Source organism: Megachile rotundata, chromosome 6, assembly GCF_050947335.1.
Source record: "Megachile rotundata isolate GNS110a chromosome 6, iyMegRotu1, whole genome shotgun sequence".
Taxonomy (NCBI): Eukaryota; Metazoa; Arthropoda; class Insecta; order Hymenoptera; family Megachilidae; genus Megachile; species Megachile rotundata.
This window is the reverse complement of record NC_134988.1, coordinates 10,448,215-10,472,307: the sequence shown is the minus strand read 5'-3', so window position 1 is coordinate 10,472,307 and position 24,093 is coordinate 10,448,215. Positions and strand designations below refer to the sequence as shown.

The window sequence follows — 24,093 nt, the reverse complement described above, 5'->3', positions numbered from 1 at the left end:
ACATTTTGTCAGTGCCTGGGATTCCACAGCATCAGATGATAAAACTCTAACTAATTTAATAACCAGGCTTCAACAAGAAGAAAATAGATTAAATTTACATGAAGCATTAGAAGAACAAGTAGCTTTCAAGTCGACAATCAGAAGATGCTATAAATGTAATAAAACTGATCATTTGGCTAAAAATTGCAGGTATAAACCGATGGAAAGCAATCTTTACAGAGAACATCCTAATACTTATCAAAAAAGATACACACAAGGAAACACATATAGATGCAGTATCTGTAAGAAAAATAACCATACTGATAAGGACTGTTACTTTAGAAAACGTAAAACGTATTCTGCAGAAAAATCTACAACAGACAAGGTATGTTTCTTAACCACTGACACCCGACGAGATGAATGGGTCGTCGACTCAGGTGCGTCTAATCACATGGTTAACAGCATTGAGCATTTAAATAATGTAAAACAGATAATTACAGAAATAGGAACAGCAAAAAAGGACGTAACAATGAAAGGAGAGGCAGTAGGAGAAATCAATACTCAAAACTGCATATTAAAGAAAGTTATTTTAATTCCAGAACTGACGAGAAACCTTCTATCTGTAAACGCAATAACGCAAAACGATGGCGAAGTAAAATTTATAAAAAATAGGGTAGAAATATCTAAGGGTGAAACTATAGTCTTAGAAGGCATACAAGAAGAGGATGGACTCTATGTAATAAAATTGAACGCGGCAAGTAAAATAGAAAGTCTATTAACAAGAAACAAAGCTACAACAGAGTGGCACAGAAAATTAGGACACTTAAGTTTCCAAAATATAAAGAAATTGATCGGTTTAAGCGAAGGTATAAACTTATCACCAGAACTTATTAATAATCAAGAAATCTGCGATATATGTACTAGAGCGAAACAGACAAGGAAACCATTCTTGGAAGAAAGAACAAGAGCATCGAGCCCATTGGAGATTATACACACAGACGTATGTGGTCCAATAGAGCCCAACACATGGGACGGAATGAAATATTTCGTAACATTTCTTGATGACTTCACGCACTTTGCAGCGGTGTTTCTCATAGCAGGCAAGTATGAAGTAACTGAAATAGTAAAAATGTATATAAAACAGTGTGAAACGAAATGGAATAAAAAGGTACATAGATTAAGATGCGACAATGGTAAAGAATATGCGAATAATGATCTTCAGAATTGGTGTAAGAATAATGGTACTATCCTAGATTATACAATTGCATATTCTCCACAATTAAATGGAAAAGCGGAAAGGTTAAACCGAAGTATTCTAGACAAAACAAGAGCCTTATTACTAGACTCTCAATTAGACAAAAATATGTGGGGTGAAGCAGTTCGCACTGCAGTATACCTATTAAATCGAAGTCCAACAAAAACGAGCAATAGGACACCGGCAGAAAATTGGCTAGGAAAAAGGCCCAATCTTTTGAATTTACAGGTTTTTGGTTGCGATGCCTTTGTAAAAGAACTAAAATATTTAAAGAAATTAGATGAAAGAAGCAGAAAGTATACCTTTGTCGGATATACAACATGCGGTTATCGCCTTTGGGACGAAAATAACAAGAAAATAATAACTGCTAGAGATGTCATCTTTAAAAGTAAAGAACAAGCTGAAAAAAATGAAGAAAAAGAAGAAGAACGAATAAGAAACAAAGTAAAAGTGAATCATGAGATTTTGGAAGAGATTAAAGAAACAGAAACTATCAATGAAGAAAGGAATGATGAAGAAGAAGAAGAATTAGAAAATGATCAAGAAGAGGAAGAGAAAAACGAAGAGTGTGTTCAAACAGAGGGAGAAAAACTAAGAAGAGGTGCAAGGAAAAGAAATATTCCAGAAAGATACGGTGACTATTATGTACATTTAACATACAAAGAAGCAATTGAAGGACAAGATGCACAGAAATGGAAAGAGGCTATACAAGAAGAAAAGGAGTCACTAAAAGCAAATGAAACATGGATAGAGGCAGATCCAAATGCAGTTAAAAATAAGAGAGTGCTAAGTACAAAATGGGTATTTAAAATAAAAGATGATGGAAGATACCGAGCAAGACTAGTAGCACGAGGATGCGAACAAAAAGAAGGTTTAGATTATGACGAAACCTATAGCCCAGTACTTCCAACAAATGTCTTTCGATTAATAATGGCTTATTCAATACAAAAAGATTATCAACTAGCAAAATTTGATGTCAAAACTGCATTCCTATATGGAGATCTAGATGAAGAACTGTATGTAAAACTTCCAGATGGCTTTGAAAACACAAACAAGGTATATAAATTACAAAAAGCAATCTATGGCCTCAAGCAAGCACCAATAAAATGGAATCAACACTTCAAAAATTTTCTGAATAAAAATGGATTTACAACGATTCCTTCAGATCAATGCGTGTTCAAATCAAAGGAAGGATCAACAATACTAGCTCTATATGTAGATGACGGAATAATAATTAGCGATAGTAAAGAGGACTTAGATTATATACTAAAACAATTAGCGAGTAAGTTCAAGGTAACAATTTATAATTCATTCGAAAGTTTTCTAGGTATAAACATAAGTAAAGGTAATAACATAATAAAATTGAATCAAACTAATTATATTGATTCTTTGCTACAAAAATATGGAATGGAAAATTCAAAGGAAGTTCCGACACCAATTGTAAGTATAGACACTACTACAAATTACAAAAACAAAAATTCAGAGAAAATATATCCCTATAGAGAAATAATAGGTAGTTTACAATACTTATCGACCAGAACACGTCCAGACATAGCATTTGCAGTAAACTATATCAGTAGATATGTAGATAAACCAGAATTGCAAAACATTTATCAAGTAAAACGAATTTTAAGATATTTACAGGGCACGAAACACTTAGGAATACAGTATACACGAAATTTATATTCTCACAACGAAGAACTAGTAGGTTATTGTGATGCAGACTTTGCTGGAGACATGATCACACGAAAAAGTACCACAGGTTACGTTATAATGTTCGGAAAGGGTCCGATCAGCTGGTGCTCCCGAAAGCAACCTATCGTATCACTGTCAACAACAGAAGCAGAATATATAGCAGCAGCAGAATGTTGTAAAGAATTAATATATTTAAAGAATATTTTAGAATCAATAGTTAATAAACAAGTAAAAGCCAAGCTACTGATAGATAATCAAGGAGCATTAAGTTTGATCAAAAATGGAATTTTACACAGACGTAGTAAACATATAGATGTTAGGTTTCATTTCATAAGCGAAAAATATAGTGAAGGCATAATAGGTATAGAGTATTGTCCAACTGAAGAACAAATAGCCGATTTACTAACAAAAACTTTAAGTATAGAAAAATTTAAGAAACTTAAAAATAAAATAATTTACGAATAAACTTACATTTAAGAGGGAGTGTTGGGAAAGTAAATGTAATAGCTAATTGTATTCATAGAAGGAATCTACCTTATCACTTCATATATGTAAGCGACACCTTTATGTAAATATGTAAACTGTATATATTATGTATTCTATTGTTCTCTATATATTGTCCTAACAGTCCTTGTAATAAAAGCATTCAGGCAACAACGTGTGTTATTGAATATCAAGTGAAAAAAACCTTTATCAAGTAAAAACTAATTAATTAATAACAAGTTTAAAACTTTAGCTTCGTGAGACTGCGATCTGTCACATTTGACCGATTTCGAAAGGGAAAACTATGAGTTCTAAGACTGAGAGTTCCTTTGTGTATTTAAATACGGTACTAAAGTGAAATTGCTGAAGGTGTGAATGGAGCAGTTGAAAATGGCCTGGAACTCGAAGAGAAGGCAGAGGTTGAAATTCCTTTGGCGTTCCGTAGGCCTATCACGTATCCCACAAGTAACAGCTTTTCTTCGCTTGGCAGCCAGCTCGTCCCATTCATTCGGTTTGCTCATTCATCCCGAAGTATCAGGCCGTCCTTTAATGCATTTTTGACAGGCTACAGTCGCGTGCCGGGCTCCACACCTGGACTTCCTGCACTCGGGACATCTGTGTGCTCCTTTTACAATGCTCCCTTTTCACGGATCGATTTCTGCGACACACCCACGCCTTCGATCTATTCATTCTTCATAGACAATTCGACCTCTTGCCATTTATTTGTCGGATGGCTCTACAACTTCTACTATATTGACACGAATGCAAAATTTATAATGTTATGTCACCAAGTTCCCAATTTCTGGAAGGTGCAATTTACAAATTTTCCAATTCCTAAATTTCCGAATTCTCAGCTCCCCAAATTTCCAAATTTTCGAATTCCTCAATTTCCAAATTCCCAGCTTTTCAAATTCCTACCCTCCCAAATTTCTAAATCCCCAAATTTCCAAATTTTCGAATTCCTCAATTTCCAAATTCCCAGCTTTCCAAATTCCTACCCTTCCAAATTTCTAAACCCCCAAATTCCCAAATTTTCAAATTCCCAAGCTTCCAAATTCTCAACTTCCCAAATCCCTACCCTTCCAAATTTCCAAACCGCTAAATTCCCAAATTTTCGAATTCCCAAGCTTCCAAATCCTCAGCTTACCAAATCCCTACCCTCCCGAATTCCCAAATTTTCGAATTCCCACACTTCCAAATCCTCAACTTCCCAAATCCCTACCCTCCCAAATTTCTAAACCCCTAAATTCCCAAATTTTCGAATTCTCAAGCTTCCAAATTCTCAGCTTCCCAAATCCCTACCCTTCCAAATTTCTAAACCCCCAAATTCCCAAATTTTCAAATTCTCAAGCTTCCAAATTCCCAGCTTTCCAAATTCCTACCCTCCCAAATTTCTAAACCCCTAAATTCCCAAATTTTCGAATTCCCAAGCTTTCAAATCCTCAGCTTACCAAATCCCTACCCTCCCAAATTTCTAAACCCCCAAATTTTCAAATTCCCAAGCTTCCAAATCCTCAGCTTACCAAATTCCTACCCTCCCAAATTTCTAACCCCCCAAATTCCCAAGCTTCCAAATCCGCAGCTTACCAAAATCCTACCCTCCCAAATTTTGTATTCGACTATCAACTACATTAGAATTGAACTAATAGAAATTTGTGTTGAAAGTTCAAGTAAGATTTATCGTTTGAACTGTGAGTCACGAGTCAAGCTCGTCAAAGGGCAAAAGGTTAAGATAATTTCATTAAGACGATGATTGATGCAATATTCCCATATTGAACACATATTCGACTGCGTCTTTAATGGCGGTTGTATAACTAACAAGAGTTACTCGGTTTTTAAAATGATAATGAGAAGTCAACTGTTATTGAGGAAATACTGTACAGTAGAACAGCAATAGCGAGATCATAACTCAGTCCTCGGCAATTATCTTTCTTGCGAAGATTTACAAATCCCCAAGCGAGGGACCGAAAACTGGCCGGAGAACGTAGGATGTTGAACCTCTAATTGGGCATTTAGGTTGCTCGACTGTGGTCTATTATCGAGACAGTCGTCGGAGAAATCTACGCCACGCACGATCGACGAACCGCTTTTTATTCATCGCGCGGAATAGCTCTTGTACTCCCCCTGTCCCTCGGCAGACTAGTTTATACGTCGTATAACTGTAACTTTGCAGCAGCTGAAAGTCTGGTTGAAATTCAATAGAGTCGCCGATAAAATGGCAAACAATCGTGTCGAAACGCTGCAAACGATCTTGACGGTAAACGACGCGTAGATCGCAAATTTGAGACCACCCTTTAGGGAATAGAAAATTGACCGTTTAGTTGTAGAGGCAATTACGGTAGAACCACAATGGAGCGTTCTACGGTAATCGCTCGACAATTCCCTGCATTTGGGGCTCCACATAGATTTATCGAGCGTTTCGAATTACTAAGATGCAGAATTTTAAAAGATATCGAATTAATAATGTATTAGAGTTAAACCATTTAGAAAAAGGTTGTCGAGTTCAGTCGAGGAGTACTTGTATATCGAATAAAGTAACGAATACATTGACATTTACCGCGGAACGTTAAACAACGTTCATTTGACAGGTTCTGGTTGTTCGCGGTTTTCCAAGGATCCTCCAACAGATTCGAAAGCTGCTGTCCGCCTTTGATCAAAGTCGTCTCGTCTGGCTTTCTACTGAATAATGGAAGAAAAAAATACTCTACCGCCGTTATTTCGTTCGTATCCGTCCCACGCCAGCCATCACGCAAGAATTAATTCCTTCTCTTTTCCGCGACCCACGCCATCAGCGCCGGTCAAAATAGACGTGAAACCGTCGAGCCATGTGCTAGCTAGTGTAACGCGTAAATAGCGTTGCGTGTGCGAAACGTTTGTCCTCCCGTAATACACGCTTATTTATCGAGCCTATTTCTCATTCTGACACGGAGCTTCTGGTTGGGCCAGACCTATGGGACATTAAAGAACGAAATCCAGTCGGAAGATCAACTCGTTAATTCTCACGTGTCGCAGAAATGAAAACTATCAAAATTACTGAATCCATGGAACGTTTACTTAAAAGAAACACCGTACCTTTTCTCTCCGCTAGAAAATAATTTTTGAAATACCTTATGGGTGTGAAAGAAAATGGCGGGAAATGTAGGAGAGCGGAGCAGAAATAATTCGCGATACAGAAAGCTCAGAAATAGCGTGACCAATGGAAACGACGACAGGGTCAACGAACGGTCATCGTCGCGTTAGATCATCGCGCTAGATCGCCACGTTTGGGGCTTAGTCGGAGACAATCGAGCAATCAATGTCAGGGACCAACCCTTTCACGACGAAACAGTTCGTTTCCGTTCGCGTGCGAATCTCCCACCGCATGCCAATCAGCGATATTTGCGTGCTCGATATGGCGAACCGAGAAAAGAGAAACAGTTAGGCGATCCATAGTTTTCATCTATCGTTTCTACGCACGTATCATGCTCGCACTTTGACGCCATCAGTTTTCACTCTCCGAATATCTCGTTCCACTTATCGTTCGAGAGGTATCGTTTGCGGGATTTGGCCGCTAAATTTTACAGCTTCCGTAAACATTTACAATCCGGTAAAAATCGCGAGTTAAAGCCTCGTAAAAACCCGCCGCAGAGTCGTAAACTACTATCGCTGCAAGAAGCCGTGCTTAACACGTTCTATTACAACCATTAACAAATAGCAATGAAAGTTCGACCCACTTAGATCAAATTTCAACAATGTCTACAACTAGCGAATTTAATACCCATTCAAACGACAAGAAGCAACCGATTGAACATTAGGCTTCGATACAACTAAGATCCGAACGTGTACTAATGGTCCGAAAGGTGCAAGGGAGTAGATTGATTTCCATTATCGTTACTAAAGTCTGACAGCGACTTCTATTGGACCCTTCCACATCCCCCGGGCAGATGGGTCTGTTAAGTCATTACAGTTATTGTTTGTACGCCACACGCGGCGAGGGCGCCCGCTGCGGAGCCGCTCTTAATATACATCGGGTGGCGAAAATATACGGACGGGGAACACGAAAGTCGACATGATTCATCGGGAAGCCAATCGTCGTGGTTTTCTTGGACGAGAGCCACGCAGGTAATTGGCCGATCGCACGAAGACGCGTTCCACGCTTGTTGTGCGGATCGGACGGCGTCGTGCTTCGTTGAGTCATCCTGGTGACACGCACGACCTGAGCTTTTCAAACAGACCCTCTGCTACTTTTTCTCTTTTTATGCCCACTTTGTCACGGCCGGAAGTTGCGCGGATAGGGCGTTTTTTTATGGCTCGCGGAAAAATTGGATGGGATACGGTGGCGTACAATGAGCCGCTAATTGCTCGTGAAAGGTTTGATGGATCTTCCAGGAACAATCGTGGGAACTGATTTCTGGGCGAGGTAACTAGGTGGGCCAATGACTCTTCTTGCATCGGATATGTATTCATTTTCGAATTTATTAAATTTCGAATTACTGAACTCTAAAGTTTACATATGTGATCTTCGGTTAATTCAAAAGCAAACTAAACGTCTATCTTCGAGAATGTTAAACTGAACGTAATTGAGTTACACTGACAATTGACTCTTTTTAGACAAAGGTTTGGACAAAGTGCAAGGTTTACCGGTTGGTCACTTGGCGGAAATTGCGGTGCATGTTTGGTGTTATGGAAGGTGCAACTGGGCGAGTCTCCTGACGGTTTATCCTGACGAAAGCGGTCCTTGAGGGAACTGTTCCAGTTTTGAGGCGCGCTCGTGGAAGTGCTTGAACGGATACGTCCGCCTGTCACAACAGTTTGTTGAAAATAAAGCTAGTTCTAGAAAGTTCTTCACGGAGTTTCGCACAAAGTGCACTCTGTGTAAGAGATACTTCGTACGGTAAGATGTTTGAAAGTGCTGTGCAAAGAATGTTATCGTTTCAAAATGCAACGTGATATTTCTAGAGCGAATAATAGCCCGAAGATTATATACCAGTCTATTTAATTATAGAAACTAGAGAGATAAAAGGGTGTGTAAAATAATAGTGGATACATTTTTCTCGTTTGACCGGCTGGTATCCAATTAGAAAGGAGTTTCGAAAATAAATGGGGAACCCTCGTCCAATTTCGTGCGCATCCGTCACGATGGCAGTCCAAACAATAACGAATTGCAATTCCCTTGATTCGTTTTCCAAGAAAACTCGTCATTCACAGTCCCCCTGACGAAGATTCGACGCATGCGAGCGACGAAAGCTCGTGTTTGTTCGTCGCGGAAACGCGTTGTCACTTGTAATTACGTGAATGCCAGTCAGCCATGACATCGAGAACCGACCCATTTTTAAACGAGTCCGTGGCTGTTGACCGCAGGGGAACAAATTCTTCGCGCTCTCGCAACTATTACTTCCATTAAAGATTTATGCTATTGCTTTTGCGGCATGCGGTGCGAACCACGCTGTTCAATAGATGAGACGTGTGCATGGGACTTTGAAAAAGAAATTCTTCCTTTCACTTTTATTCCTTTTAAAAGTATGTTCCCAAGATTCATGTGCAACTTCCGCGGTTCTAGCGCTAATCATGCGTGGAATAAAATTTTGCATACTCGAGAATTATAAACATTTAAAGAATTTTAAAGGAAGGAATAAAGTAGAGAACTTGCCACGAAAATTCACTAGTATTCTAAAGATAAATTTCTATTCTTTAAATACTGCAGTGTAATACTATAAGGAAGTGTCTCGTATGACAAACTACTTGGTACACGTGTGTACACACGTGTACGCTAATGGGTGCATATTGACAGGGAAACAGGGAACAAGCGAGCGCATAAAAGAAGCATTGTGCTATCTGAAAAAAGCGCCCCATTCTATTTTTTCCAGCTCCGTCTTCATGGAGCTTAGTTTTATCACCTGAAACGTAGAGGAATCGTTAGCACCGGTCGAAAGGGAACTACAAGAATCGGTCGAGTGTCTGCGAGTCATTAGTAATTCAACGAAAAACTGCAGCTAATTCTAAGAAGGAGAAAGAAGCTTCTTGACATGACCTTGCGAAAAGGAAAAGTAATCAACGAGCGTGCAGCTCTCGTGGAACGCATTACTCTTTCATGAGGCACAGCTTTCAAGGGTGGAGAACCGTGGCCGTTGAGATTTCTAGCGCAACGCCGAAGAAACTACGGTGGTGCACAAAGGTCGACTTCTTTTTTCCCTGTACGAAGGCCAGCCATTTGTTTAGGCATTAGCGTGAAGTGCGCCAAACTTGCAGTTCCGGTTACGTTCATTAGCAGCTACTCGAAAGGCAAGCAAGGAACGGTAGCTTTTTCTTCCTTTCGACTTTTGCCTCGTGATTACCGCACTCTGTTAGAGTTACAAAGGGCCGTGAAACGTTTCGACTCTCCATCGAGTCACTTTCGATCGTAACAGAATAAGGGTGAAGCGAAGCGTGAAAATCTTCGCCAGCTGGAAATGTTGCACAACACATCCTTTGCCTCGCACAATTGATCCCCAACGGTGGCGATAACATCGAACGAGTCATTGTACGAAGCCGTAATAATAAGTATGAATGGCCAGCAGGGATTTCCGATCCTCTTGGAGACCGATCGTTGGGCCCCGATAAACTGGCCCTCTGCTCCCACCGTTCCTGATGCGACATAGTCTCATGCTTTTGCATCTCTAAGAGTTATCGACTTTTAAGTGGGCTGAGATTTGCATCTACGTGAGCATGATTCTTAGCAAGGGAAACCCGATGTTCTCACCGCGTTTGAAAGTCAAAGTGCATACGGTTTTATGAGCATTTGTCATGCGGGTGATGCGCCGTGTTACCTATGGTGAATGCGTGTCCACTTGTCAGGAGGATCTTGCGACATTCTCGTGGCCTTGTTATGTGGAAAGGTTCTTTAGAACGCGTGTGCAAGAGGAAAGTGTTTTGTAATTTTACTGGCAGTTGGTTAAGGATTTGATAGAAAAACTACTTTATTTGTTGTTAATAGAGGAGTTTGGAATCGTGCAATAAAAGCGCGTGGACTAAGCGAGCATTTGTACATTCAACGTGGAATTGTAGAGGGCGTGATAAAACCTTGAACTTTCTGCACGATCGGTATTACAGTCTTGTTTTTACTGCGTTCATGGTAGAAGTTTTACTGACGAGCCCTCTGACGAGTTTCGAGAGAAATGTTATATCTTAATATTAAAAAAAATTCATCATAAAAACAAAAACAGTAAAGTAATATAGCAATGTGTCCCTAGTACGTATCTTACTTCTGTTTTTAGGAAAATGTACTTGAATTTTCTTTTTAAGATATATTACGTTTACAATATGTTAATCAATGACGTGGACAATGTATTTTATAGATAATATATAGTAAAGATAAGAAATGATGGAACTTATTGATCAAGGTCTTTAAAAACAGTACCGTCTGTGCCCTCTGGCGACAAAAGAGGCAACTATAGCATGTATCATATTTCAGTGTTTCAAAATACTATTAAAAAATATTTCCTATCAAATTTATTACTTCTAACGCATTAGTTATGTTGTAGTGCTGTTATTAAAAGTATGTGACTAATTTAAATTGTTTTACAATCTCTAATAAACCAATGTGATCGAATAATAGTGCTAGTGTCAGGGTTCTACCACTAGATGGACACACTTCTGTCTCTGTGGCGGTCTTTTCAAAACACCGAAACAAAATTTCACTCCGAAATCTCCTAAATATATTATTCATAATATTTCTATAACAAATTCGTATCCAAAATGACTATTGTATTATCCATTTCCAGTAAAGTTCGAAAGTGATTTATTTTACAAAAATGAAGTACTTTTCTTTCACTACCAGATAGCGGTAGAGTCATCATTCTCAAAACGCGCGACAATATAAAATGACAAAATAAAAATGTAAGATTCACATAATAATTTCACCTCGTTCTATCTTAAAACACCATGAGAATTGAATCGCAAATAGCTGTATGTTTCACGAGATTTTATTATAGTCTTGCTACAATTCCCATATATACAAAGGTCAACCTAACGAGCTACACGAACAAGATACTTAACAAAAGGTAAATAAAAAACTCGTACGCTTCTACGAATAGCAGACATTACGGATATCAACAATCGTATAACTCCAAGTAACATTTACAACCTTAAATGATCTCTTCCAATGCCGAAGGACTCGGTCGAACCCTGCATCAGGGAAGATTCGCATCGGGCGATTTCGTGATACTTCCTGTTATAAAATACGATTTACGTTATTAATCGTGTGTTCGCACTGTGTATACATATATATACTATAGTTTATTTTAACATACCGTAGATTCTCGTTACAATGTACGTACAATATTATTCTATCGTATAGTCGTACCTTAACCAGATATATTCTTTCTTTTCCACTCACACATAGTGCCTTATATTAAAATTTGCTGGGAGCAAAATAGGAACTGTGATCGCCTGATGTACTTAATTCGTCCTTTAAAAATCTCAGGGTCTTAAACATATTTATACCTAGACAAACTTTGAAACGTTAACACAATTTGAAACTCTAAAAAATAATTCCTGTATCCTCGATGTCTAATCACCTTGCAAATGTTTTGTATAAAATACAAACTGATATATCTCGATATTCTCGTGTGACAGTTTTTCCAAGAGTAAAAAAATGGAGGTGCAAAAGAACCCTGTTAAAACGGACGAACAGATATTGCAATTTGCGTACAAACAGGCCGTAAGAAGGCACCGAGCAACGCAATGCAAGAAATCTTTGAATTCCTCGAGGACGATCGCGAGAGGAAGTTCCGTGACCAGCAGGTAATAAAAGACTTCCGCTGATTCGTCTTGTTCCAGTGGTTCGTTACAGAAACCGTCTCGTTGATCAAACGAAAGTCGACTCCGTGAAAAGATCGCTTAGGCTGTTCGCGAGGCGACGCGTTTTCACGATGAGGAAACGCTAGCTCGTGAAATACGCGACGTCGAATCGATGAAAACGTCGCGCGCATCCGTATTAAAGCGGAGCTTTTCTCTCTGCTTTGCTTCGAATCCTCGAATCCGCTCCTCGACCCTAAATTCCGCTTCTCTCGAGGCTGGTTACGCTTTAAACGCTCTTTACGCGAGGCGTTATTCCGTTCGATCGATTGCCGCTGTCACTCTAACACTATTGCTGGCTGCGGCTGACAGCGTCGCGCTATTTTTTTGTAACACACTTATTGGCGTAACTGGGACTCAGGTAAGAAAATTTACAAAAGCTCAAATTTGCAAATTGCAGTGCAGAAATTTTCTGTAGATGTTCTCTTGTACTGCGGAGCTCACTAGTTACGCCAATGAGTGAATTTAATTTCCTCAAGGGAGAATTTTTATTCCTAATGATCCGGCCATAGAATTAATTTGAATTGATCACCGTTCATTATTAGAAACGTAAAAATGGAATATGTTAATAACCGAATATTTCCAAGATGAGCAGCAATACGTATTTCGTGTAACGACCACGACGACGAAACGAGCCGCAATAAAAGACAAAGGGTATAATTTATAGCCTGGTCGACGAGTTTCCTACTTTACGATCGAAATTCACCTTCCTAGTCGATGTCGTGATCAAAATGGACACGCACAGTGGACACGAACGTTACGCAAATAATCTGGCTAAGATTATTACTATATTTTTCTTTCGCATAAACGCGTATCTATCACTCCATGTTTTGTCCCCTTCGAAGCGTGTGCTTGCACGATTTCGCGTCCGTTTCACGCTCTCGAACGTATTAGAGGCAATTTCCGGTACGATCCATTATTTCTCGACACGGCCAGGCCTCGATAAATAATAAACGGCGATAAAACGCATTCGCTACACGTTCACCGAGCTCATCGGTTACGCGTGAATCGCTTTTCAACGTAACAAAATCCGTATCCTCTCGAATCGTTCTCTTCGAAACCGTTCTTTGCTTCACCTTTGTTTCTTTAGCGTGATTCTCCGGTATTTTAGCGGTTTCGTCATTCTGCGCTCGTTTGCACGCACACAAATCTAGTTTACGGAGAATTTTGTACTTTAATTGGGATTCGATTGCAGATGGGTGAATCCTTGATTACTTGCGAATGGCTGTCGACGTACGGCGTGATTTTACATCCAAAAATTAACTAAGCAACATAGCAAATTAAAATAATGTTGGTAGTGTTTCAAACTACTTGCTGTTTATGTCAGAGAAATAATAACTTGAGCAATTAAAATATTTGTGTATTTGTTTGAACTCAGTTCGTGTCTTCGATTGATTGATTAATTGATTGATTTTATAAAGGCCTCGACTGTTATGAACATTGGCCCACGTCCTCGATGACTGAAATTAAAAAATGACTATACATGGTCATTGTGACAAAGTGTTATTGCTACATTCAAACATGAGTCAAAAAGTACTGCATACGTGTGAATGTGTATCGTGTGATATTTACATGAGAGACTTACCGTGCCTCAAAAGCAGACACACACACATACTTACTCCGAGAACGAGAACAGAAGGAACTGAAATAAAAGGGCGTAAACTAAACGCAATAACAATTTCTCTTCTTTCTAAACATATTTATTGTAATCGTATTGGCAAGTTGGATGGCTTACATGCTAAGAATGGCAAAAAAAGTAACGTAAAGAACATAAAGTAACGTATTTACGTGCGAGGAGGAAGAAGAGCACAAAGATTATTAAAAAGGAAGGGTAGGATTAACCTGGGAACAATAGATAAATATATAAGATATTTACAAACAAAGAGGGGAAAGGAAGAGAAACGCAAAATTGAGAAAGGAAATATATCTGACATACTGGCTCGTTCACGTACAGTAAAGATTTGCCTCTGTCTCGTTGGCAAGAAGGATCAAAAATGAAATAAAAAAAAAAGACAAATTCAAGCGTAAGATTCTCTTTCTCTCGTTTCGAATTACAATTATCTGGCCAAAGATACAAACATAAGCTCGTCTCACAGAATTCGATTCTCTGCCAGGAGACAGACGTACATATCCCTCTATCGAAGCTAATAATAATGAAAATGATAATGATAATAATAACATTAATCTTAAAATGGCGGTAATAAAAAAAAAGGAAAAAAACGTAACAATATTGAAGCACCTTAATGATAGTTAACCGTAAAAAGTAAAGAACGAGATGTGTGTCCCGATGACGAGGCCGATGAGTGGACGAAAAATAATGGCCGTCACTTTTTCTCTCTTTTCTTCAAACAAAATCGAAACGCAGCTATCGGATATGCTAAACTTTCACGCTTCGTTATTCTTTTCTCGCCTTTCGTTCGCTCGCTCGCTTTTTATTCTCATTCTATACGATCAATAGTGCAAAACTACGCCGTCATCGGCCAACGATACGATAATGGCCACGATCGACGATAAACGATATTACAAGCGAATCGATAAACATCGAGACGGTATTTATATCACTTTGCTCATCGGGTGACAGGGATGTGCGGATGGGGACCCTAGATGGGCCTTCTTGGGGACTTTTTTTAGATTTTTCGAGTTTCGAGTTTAAGAATTTGTAAATTTTTAGGAATGTATATTTTTGAGGTCTCAAGTTCTGAAATAACTATGTTCTCAAATTTCTAAATTCCTGAGTTCATAATTTTCAGATCGCCAAGTTCCTAATTTCTGGAAGGTACAATTCTCAAATTTTCCAATTCCTAAATTTCTGAATTCTTAGCTCCCCAAATTCCTACCCTACCAAATTTCTAAATTTTCGAATTCCTCAATTTTCAAATTCCCAGCTTTCCAAATCCCTGCACTCCCAAATTTCTAAATCCCCAAATTTCCAAATTTTCGAATTCCAAATCTTCCGAATTCCCAGCTTTCCAAATCCTTACACTCCCAAATTTCTAGATCCCCAAATTCCCACACTTCCCAATTCCTAAATTTCCAAATTCTCAGCTTACCAAATCCCTATCTTCCCAAATTTCTAAACCCCCAAATCCCCAAATTTTCTAATTCCAAAACTTCCAAATTCTCAGCTTCCCAAATCCCTACCCTCTCAAATTTCTAAACCCCCAAATTCCCAAATTTTCAAATTTCCAAGCTTCCAAATCCTCAGCTTCCCAAATCCCTACCCTCCCAAATTTCTAAACCCCCAAATTTCCAATTCCCAAATTTTCGAATTCTTAACTTTCCATATCCTCAGCTTCCCAAATTCCCACCCTCTCAAATTTCCAGATCCTCAACTTCCCAAATCCCTAGCCTCCCAAATTTCTAAATCCTCAAATTCTCTCATAAATCTCCAAATATTCAAGTTCCCCACTTACCAACTTTCAAACTCGTTCCACCCCTTAAATTTCTAATTCCGTCTAATTTCTAATACCCCCTAACCTCAAAATCCCGCACATCCCGAACTCGCGCTGTAAAACAGAGGAATCCACGATAAAATCATCAAGCTGTATTTGACGGACATTTACAATAATAGTATCGTTAAGAGAGAAAATTCAGGGCGACGATCGCGCAGTTGATCGAGGCAGGGTAAAATTAATTAGCCTTTCTCGCGGCATCGTCTCCGAAGTAATTAACGATAGCCATCGAACGAACGAACGAAAAAGAGGACGAAAGAAAATTCGACGTTCCCTGAAGATCGTCGTCTCGAACTTTAATAATGTTTCATCGAGTTTCCTCCGTTATTAAAAATCATAAGTCAATCGTACATCGACGATTGTTACTTTATTCTTTCGCTAATTTCTTCTTGGGAGTAAAATTTAAAAATGAAGTCACACCGTACGTCGAGAGATTGCACGCTCATTGGTTTCGCCACGCGACCGTGTTTCCTCGGATCGTGAATTACAAAATAAGTTAGGAGTTTATGGTTTCTATCACTAGAAAGACTCTATTATATAATATATATATATGCCTATGGTTACGACGCATCCCTGATTATGTTCTCTGTAAAATATCACGTAGATAGGTATATTTTATATTTTTTCTCTTTTTTCTCACTTTCTAATAATAATATATATATAATTATATGCGTATAATAGGAGGCCATCCGAACATCTTTATTCCACAAACACGCCTGATTTTTCGACATTCTTACACTTAACATTCTCACGATCTTTCACACGACGTACATCGTAATGCATCATCACACGGAACACGCTTACGCGAAAAAAAAAAACAAAATTTATCTCTCTCGATGCAGCAGTAAAATCACTAACCGGTATATATCGAGTCAACGCGTTAAAAACGACAGTAAGTACAACGTATTGCATTGTGATTTTGGAATTCAGCACATGTCGCTCGCGGAACAGTCTCGAGTGTTTGGCAGTGAATTAATTCGTCCACTATTTCGTTCACTAATCCACCGTATAACTGAGGTAGCTCTATTGTATTTTGCTCTTTCTTTCGATGTGGCGATCGGACCCTCAGACACTCTGCTGTCGAAATTCGCGTATGAAATTACAAGTTTCATATGAAATTACATATTTGAGAAGTTTGGATTGCTTGAGGAATAAGATATTATGGAAACTAGATGTTACTGAATTTATGGAACTAAAAATTCAAGGAACAAGAAATGGAGAAAGATAAGTGGACTTATAGAAATTAAAATTTATAAAGTACAGAGTCAACGTTCGATACATAAAAGATATAAGATTATTTACAGCAGAGTGTTCGAGTGTCCGCAAATTTCTCATTGTCTCTCGTAGGCATTCGACTATTTGCATTTTTACTGTAATTCGCAGACTCGACTGTTCCGCGCAAGGAGGCAAATTCTTAAACCTATATAATCCGTGGAAGCTATATATTTATCTCTCGCGCTTCTGACTATGTGTAAACGTTGTGTATACATATATTATTATGTATATAATATATACACGATACGGAGACGTTACGGGGCGATCGACGTTCGGAACGTCGTAGAAAACTTTCGGTAAAACATGAGCGTGAGTATAGCGCGAGAAGAAGACTGATATTTAATAACATGGAGGTAGCTGTGGTGATTTTCACAATTATTTCTCTTTTTCCCTTTTTCGCATCCACGTGATAGCGGTTCTCGTCGGATTCATTTGATATTCGATATTCTTGATGATTTTATACCAGAATTTAACACTTTGATAGTCGCCAGCGTATATTTCTGGCAATAGTTTACGTAATTATAGTTTAAATAAAATAAAAGTCATAGATTGTATGAAATGCGTCCATCAAAGTGTCGATTAATCTCGGTGAAAGCTCGATCCGATTTCGATCACACGCCGATACACGTGAACACGGTGTGCACACGCCTTGCCACTTGCCAGTGTAAAATCTCGTAACAAACAAGAAACAAACAAACAAACGAAACAAAACAGAATATAGACGCTGGCTCGCAAATCACCTGAGCGCCTGATTAACGCAAGAATCACACCTGTAGTAGTAGTAGTAGTAGCAGTAGTAGTAGTAGTTTCTATAAGTATAGTATCACGGCCTGGCTGCTTCAGATTTCCTGAGTTTGTTATTACATTTATATAATGCATTATTAAATCGTGTTCGAGTACCTGAGATGGCAACACGCTCCCTATTTTTACAAAATTTCTGACGATTTTTTAGAATCACGATGGAACTGGGTCGTTGATGGTTTAATGGAAGATCGTTGTTTGCTATTGACCATAGGCAGTCTTTTATTCTGTTTTTTGTTTGAAATGCATTTGCGACAGCTCTCGGTTAACACGTTGATATTACGCGAACTTATCGATATTCGTTTATGTAACTCAAATTTCTTTTATTACAAAATGGATACTCTATTACAGGATGATAACCACAACTTTGACATTTTATTTCGAATGCAGAATTGCAGAAGCCATTAAAAGCAATGCGCTGCAAGCACCGCGTAATAGCTTAATTAACGGAAAATTTAATTGCGAATGGAAACAAATATGTACGAAAAAGTAAACCCGAATGAAGATACTCCTTAATAATTCCCGGTTAAAATGTATCATTTTACGCGGTTATATTCAGTGCAGCGTTAATATTCTCGTTGAAACGAGACTTCAAAATTTGTGATTCCATCAGAGCTATATTTCCGTTTTCAATAAAGAGAAAAAAGAGGTTTCATCGAGTTAAGACGCACCCCTCGGCCAGGGTGCTTATTTGCATTCACCCCAAGGACACAACGCTCGAAAGCTGTCTGCCAGACAATTCGTGAAAGGCTTGCTGCGTTTACGGCGTCGTTAATCCGCCTTTATAATCACCGTAAAACCACGCACGAACGAGTGTGCACTCGTACGATTCAGCCTTTACGAGCTCCGACAACACACTAGTCGTTTACTGTTCTACCGAGAGCCGCGTTCACCACTACACTTATCGCCGACCAGTTCTATCGTGCATTCTTCTGCCTTTCTTTCGATTCTACTCCCTTCAAATCGCGAACATTTCATCCACGACGTTTAGGTTCGTTTGTCAAACATTTTCCTTGCGTTCTAACCTCAAATGCGTAAATTTACAGTGTTTAATTAAAAAGTTACAAATATATAAAATTTCAATTTGCATTGGCCATATAGCGAGACTCTATAGTGAATATATGTATGTAGCAATGAAATGAGACAGAAGAGAATATTTGATTCTACAAGAAATGTCTTATTAATCTTTGAAGAGTAAAAATTTGAAATGTTCGTTATAAGATGGAAGCATAATCGAGGGGAGCGTTGAATGGCTACGCACACGATTGTCTTTCTAACAACTATTGCAATACTGTAGTTGGTGGTATTCTATTCCAAGTGACTATTGCGAACTATGTTCAACGGACTATCATTCATCGTGGGGACACAATCCCCATAGGGGATGACGGGGTGCTGTCGCTGAAACATTCGTGTAAAAATACGTTGTATATGTACATCTCGTATATACATATATTCATCTGTTTGTATACATACATATATATATATAATAACTATATAAATACTGTCGTAGAAAACTATGATCTGAGGGGAGGGATTAAATCTGTCACTTTGAGGGGAGATACGAACGCACCCCGTCAACCTTGTAACTATGTTATATATTCTTGCTTAAAACGCGTATGTAATGAGTGTTTTGCGATCGATGTGTTTCTGTATACGTGTGTGTGCGTGTGTGTGCGTGTGTGTACGTGTAACATATGTATATCACGCGACGGTTAATGAAACTGTCGCTCCTCTATTCGTTAAAAAAAGAAGTACAGAAAAATAAAGAAAAAAAAAACGGCGAAGAAAGTCTATCGACGAGATCACTGTTGGGTTTCCATCAACTTTGCACGCTCGACCGATCAACCCGCGTTGATCGTCATGGGATTTCATGACGGGAGACACACTCTTACCGTGGCGAGAAAAAGAAGAAAAAATAAAACGACAAAGGAAAAGTCTTTGAAGCTCGTTCGCGACGACGCAAAGAGAACTAATCGAACTTTTTACTCTTTTCTCAAGCTTCATCCCTCGATCTTTCAAGATTCACCGCGGATAAATTTGTACTCTATGAAAAATTTTGCTCTTTTCTCCGATTTTCCCTTTGTTCTATTTTTTTTTTTGAACTTTTGTCTCGCGACACGATCACCCGATCCGTATAACATTTATAGAGAGCATTTTCAAGGCAAGAAGTGGTTTCTTTGTACCGATCAGATCCGGATTCGCGTCACGATCGATTCTCGCATTCTCTCCCCTAAAACGAAGCATTCGAACCCGTGGATCCGCGACGGGGACTCGAGGAACGATTCCAAAATTTTAACAAGCGTCCGAGAAAATCACGTGCTCCGTTTCAAGCTTGCTGTGATTTTCGAGACGATTCGTATACAAGTGTTCCGATCGTATACAATTACCCTTTCATATGTACACATACGATATAAAGTTTTAAAAAATTCGAGAAAGCTCGCGGGTCAGCGATCGAGCTCACCCTTCAACGTCGCGGTAATTTCGATTATACAACGTGTCTACAAACGTGTCTACTATGCTTTCAACGCGTTCGTACAATTTTATTGTCTCGAAGAAATTACCGTTCGTTAAAATCGCTAAAGGGGTGAGTTTTCCGTCGCCGACGAAAATTCCTCCTCGATCCACGCGCGATCCACGGTCTTTTACTCTTCGATTCGTCGAATCTTCACGTAACTTTATTTTGGACGTATCGTCTCGCACGAGTTACACGAAGCAAGTTTTCACGAATATATCGTCGTGCCGCGTGTGTCAGTGATCAGCAAAATCACTGAGAGTCCCTGTCCGTTATTTTCCTTTCCATCGAGTAAAATTCCCTTACAGGCTAGAGACAAAAGGGGGGTTAGTATACTCCGAGTATTGTGTACAACCTACTAATCTAGGCGAAATAGTCTAACACCTGATGAAGAAAGGGTTTATCGTTAAGATTCATCATCGTTAAGTCGTCAGCCATTTAATCGATTCTCTCTCATTTGCTCGCTGTCACTCTCTGCCTTACACGCACACTCGTAAGAACCAAAAGGATAAAAACAAATAATAATAATAATGATAATAATAATGGAGAATACGAAACGGAAGAAATTTCTTCGTTCAAACCGCGCCGCGTTACTACCGTATTGCTAAGTTCTCTTTTCTCTAGGCGTATCTAAATTAGGTATACGTGTATGTATGTATGTATATATACGTACCTATATACATGCATACATGTTCTAAATATATATATAGATATATCTATATCAAGGTATATCGTAAATCAAAGTAGCTCGTGTATGCATATTCATTAGTAGGAACCATTTTAAGATTACACTCGAGCCTGGACACGAAATCGCGCGCGCAATTACGAATTCGAATCGTGTAAAAGATAAACAAGAAACTCGTGCCTCTGCTTTTTCCTCGAGGAACGAGAATCTCGCGAGGGGACAAATTTGTAATTCGATCGAAGAAAAACAATAACGATTTATAAATAACGCGATGCGGAGGGAGATGAGTCAGAGCTAACGGCGCGCTCGATGCGGAAGAACAAATGTTTCCGAAGGGAACGAACGAAAATAAAAAGGCGCCGATGATTCCCGTTCCACCGTTTCTCTTCCTCTACGATACACGAGCCATCTAAGGAGATTTCGTCCACGGGCCGAAGGGAAAACAACGTCCATGTCGAAAACTTAAGTACTAGAAAGTCATGGCAAGCCCTTGAGTGCATTTCGAGGCCGATTAAGTAAACAAAAACAAAAAATTGGGAGGACCGTGAGACGAAAGGGAACTGCAAGAGTTCTCCTTGAATTCGCGCGCCATTTCGCCTGTTTCGTTTGCAACATCGGCTAAAAACATCCCCTCGTATAGCGCTTGATAAATATATCACGCGATTCAAATTCAATTCGCTTTTAATTACTAAATCCGTTTCCTTCGACGAAACAGAAGATTTTCATCGCTCGAGAGATTTATCGTTCGCCAAACGAGGGATGAATCGCCTTCGCGTCGTTCCCGCCTTTTTTACCTACGATAAAACGAGTAGACAATTAACAATCTCGATGACCTTCGCGATCATCGGAAGATACACGATCATACGTGTCTTCTTTATATTCCTATTCCTGTGTCCTCCGTTTGTGTACAAATGTGTGTTTATACGTGTATTATGTACCTAATTGCCGTGTAGTTTTAAAGTGCACGCGTCTAAAAAATATAATTAAGGGATGTGCTAACCCTAGCGCTATACGTATCCATTCTACTCGATAAATACAATGCGTGTGGTTTCTCTCTCTCTTCGCGTGTATTCGTGTATCCCGGTGAGCATAATAGGCTTCCACAAGGAAAATGGCGACGTAGGGAAAAGATTCTATCATTTTTAGGCTGATGGATTTTCAAGCTGAGAACTCTAGAGATTTGGGAATTTGCGAATTTAGGAAACTTAAAAAATTTGGAAACTTGGAAACTTTGCAACTTATGAAGTTAAGGTCTTTGAAAATTGTGGGATAAGAAAGTTTACGAATTTGAGGTACGTAACTTTAGATGTTCCTACATTCGTCCTATGTCAAGTGAAAGCCTACGTTGCCCCCGTGTGTACGTACTTGTCGTGGTACAGTAACTTCTCTATAAATCTAGATAATATATATTTTCCTCAACATTCATATATAATAATAATAATAATAATATAATAATAATAATAATATAATAATAATAATAATATAATATAATAATAATATCTTCACGGGAGCCGCGTGCTCGCGATGCTCACCGTCATCTCTTTAAACCTTTAGAAAATAAAAAGAATAAACAGTTGCCCTGGCGTTACCTGGCTTCTCGGTTCTGTTCTCTTTCTCTCGTTCGAGGCTCTTGAAGAGAAAACTTGGTAAAAAATGTCAATGAGATTCGTTAATCGTAATTATTCACTATATCGTTTGATCGTGTTGTTCACTTGAGGTAGACAGATGGAATATTACAACGGGGTTAAATATGTGTACACGCGTGAGTGTGTGTATGTATCGTGTCGAGTGTGTATGTATGTCGAGTGTGTACGTGCTGACATAAGAGACAACGAAAGCTACACGTTTCTTGAGCGCGGCGCAAAGGAGGGATTCTCATTCGCCGACCGATTTCTCAGGAAATCGGCGTGGACGCGACCAAACGTACCGTGCGATTCGCATCGTCGTCTTCTTTCTTCTTTGGAAAACTGTATCTCTCTCGCGACAAAAGAAAACAGGAGTAAGTCTCTACTGAGGTAGTGGATGGATTTGACTGTGAACAGAGACAACGCCCGGAACTCGGGCACGTCTCGAAGCACTTCTTCTAATCGGGTCACGTGTCACGAACTCTTCAGGGTTACAGGTTCCCGGCGTTTATTCGGCTTTCACGATTTCCGGCTCCTCGGTGTCGCTGAAGTCGTCCTCCTCGCCGCCGGATGACTCGCCCTCGTCCATCAAGCCACCGTGCCTGTCCTGCAGCAGGTCCTGGCGATCCTCGTGCACCACGCCTGGTCCTCGGCCCTCGTCTCGTCCGATCATCGGGTAATCCTCGATCCCGCGTCCACCCAGCTTGTCCATCGCGCTCATGTGCGCCATTTTAGCCGCATGAGCGGCTGCGACCGCGGCAGCTTGTTCCGGACTGAGTCCCATCGTCGTCAGTCCTGAATTCTCCGCGATGAACTGTAGATAGGTATCCAAGATGGCAGATCCGGTGGCGCTGGTGTTATGGTGGCTCGGATGCAGGTGTCCGGGTGGATGAAGAGGCGCCGTGTTGGGCTCGCGACTGCCGTGCATCGTGTCCAAAGATTTGGCGGCTATCGCGGTAGCGGTCGAGTTCTTGTTACTGCTGCTGCTGTTACTGCCGCTCACTTTGGTGATCACAGTATTGTTGTTGGGCGTGGGTGAACCGTACCTGAGGCTCAACGGTAACGTGAGGTCCTCGGGATCGTCCCCGCCGCACACGCTGCTGCCTGCCTCGGACGGTGCTCCTCCTCGAGGTATCTCCAGTCTCATGTCACCTCGTCTGGGCCCCGTGGGACTGGCCCGGGCTCGCAACTCCGCGGGGCTCACCTTGACACCCGCCTTGGCCAGCAGACGCGACGCCAACTCGGGATCGAACGGACTCGGCATCGGCAGCACCGGCAGATCCTTGGTGCTGATGCCTCGATGCTGTCGGGACATGTGGGAGTGCAACGAGTTCCTCGACTTGGCCACGGTTCCGCACAACACGCAACGATAGCCCGGACAGATCGTGTGCTTATCTTCCAGGTGGGTGCGCAACGTGTGGGCAGATCGATAGATCTTACCGCACTTCGGGCAGGGTCGTGGATCTGTGGCGCGTACTCGCAGCATGTCCAAACCGCGTCGGGCTGCTGAAAAAGAG

General features: G+C 40.0%; 1 protein-coding gene across 11 annotated transcripts in view; it reads right to left on the bottom strand.

Annotated features, from left to right (window-relative positions):
• The window catches only part of by (focal adhesion protein tensin), a 324,342-nt gene that overhangs the window by 230,338 nt on the left and 69,911 nt on the right, over positions 1–24,093 (bottom strand). For 7 of the 11 annotated variants that reach the window (XM_012285033.2, XM_012285037.2, XM_012285032.2 and 4 more), the window contains exon 8: positions 14,244–24,082. The exons of 1 other annotated variant lie outside the window; for it this stretch is intronic. In XM_012285033.2, coding sequence (XP_012140423.1) covers positions 23,085–24,082 — 998 coding nt within the window. In that variant the 3' untranslated portion in view covers positions 14,244–23,084. Of the gene's footprint in view, positions 1–11,336; positions 13,687–14,243; positions 24,083–24,093 lie in introns of those variants that run through there. 3 more of the 11 variants (XM_076532362.1, XM_076532361.1, XM_076532354.1) reach the window with 3 other exon arrangements.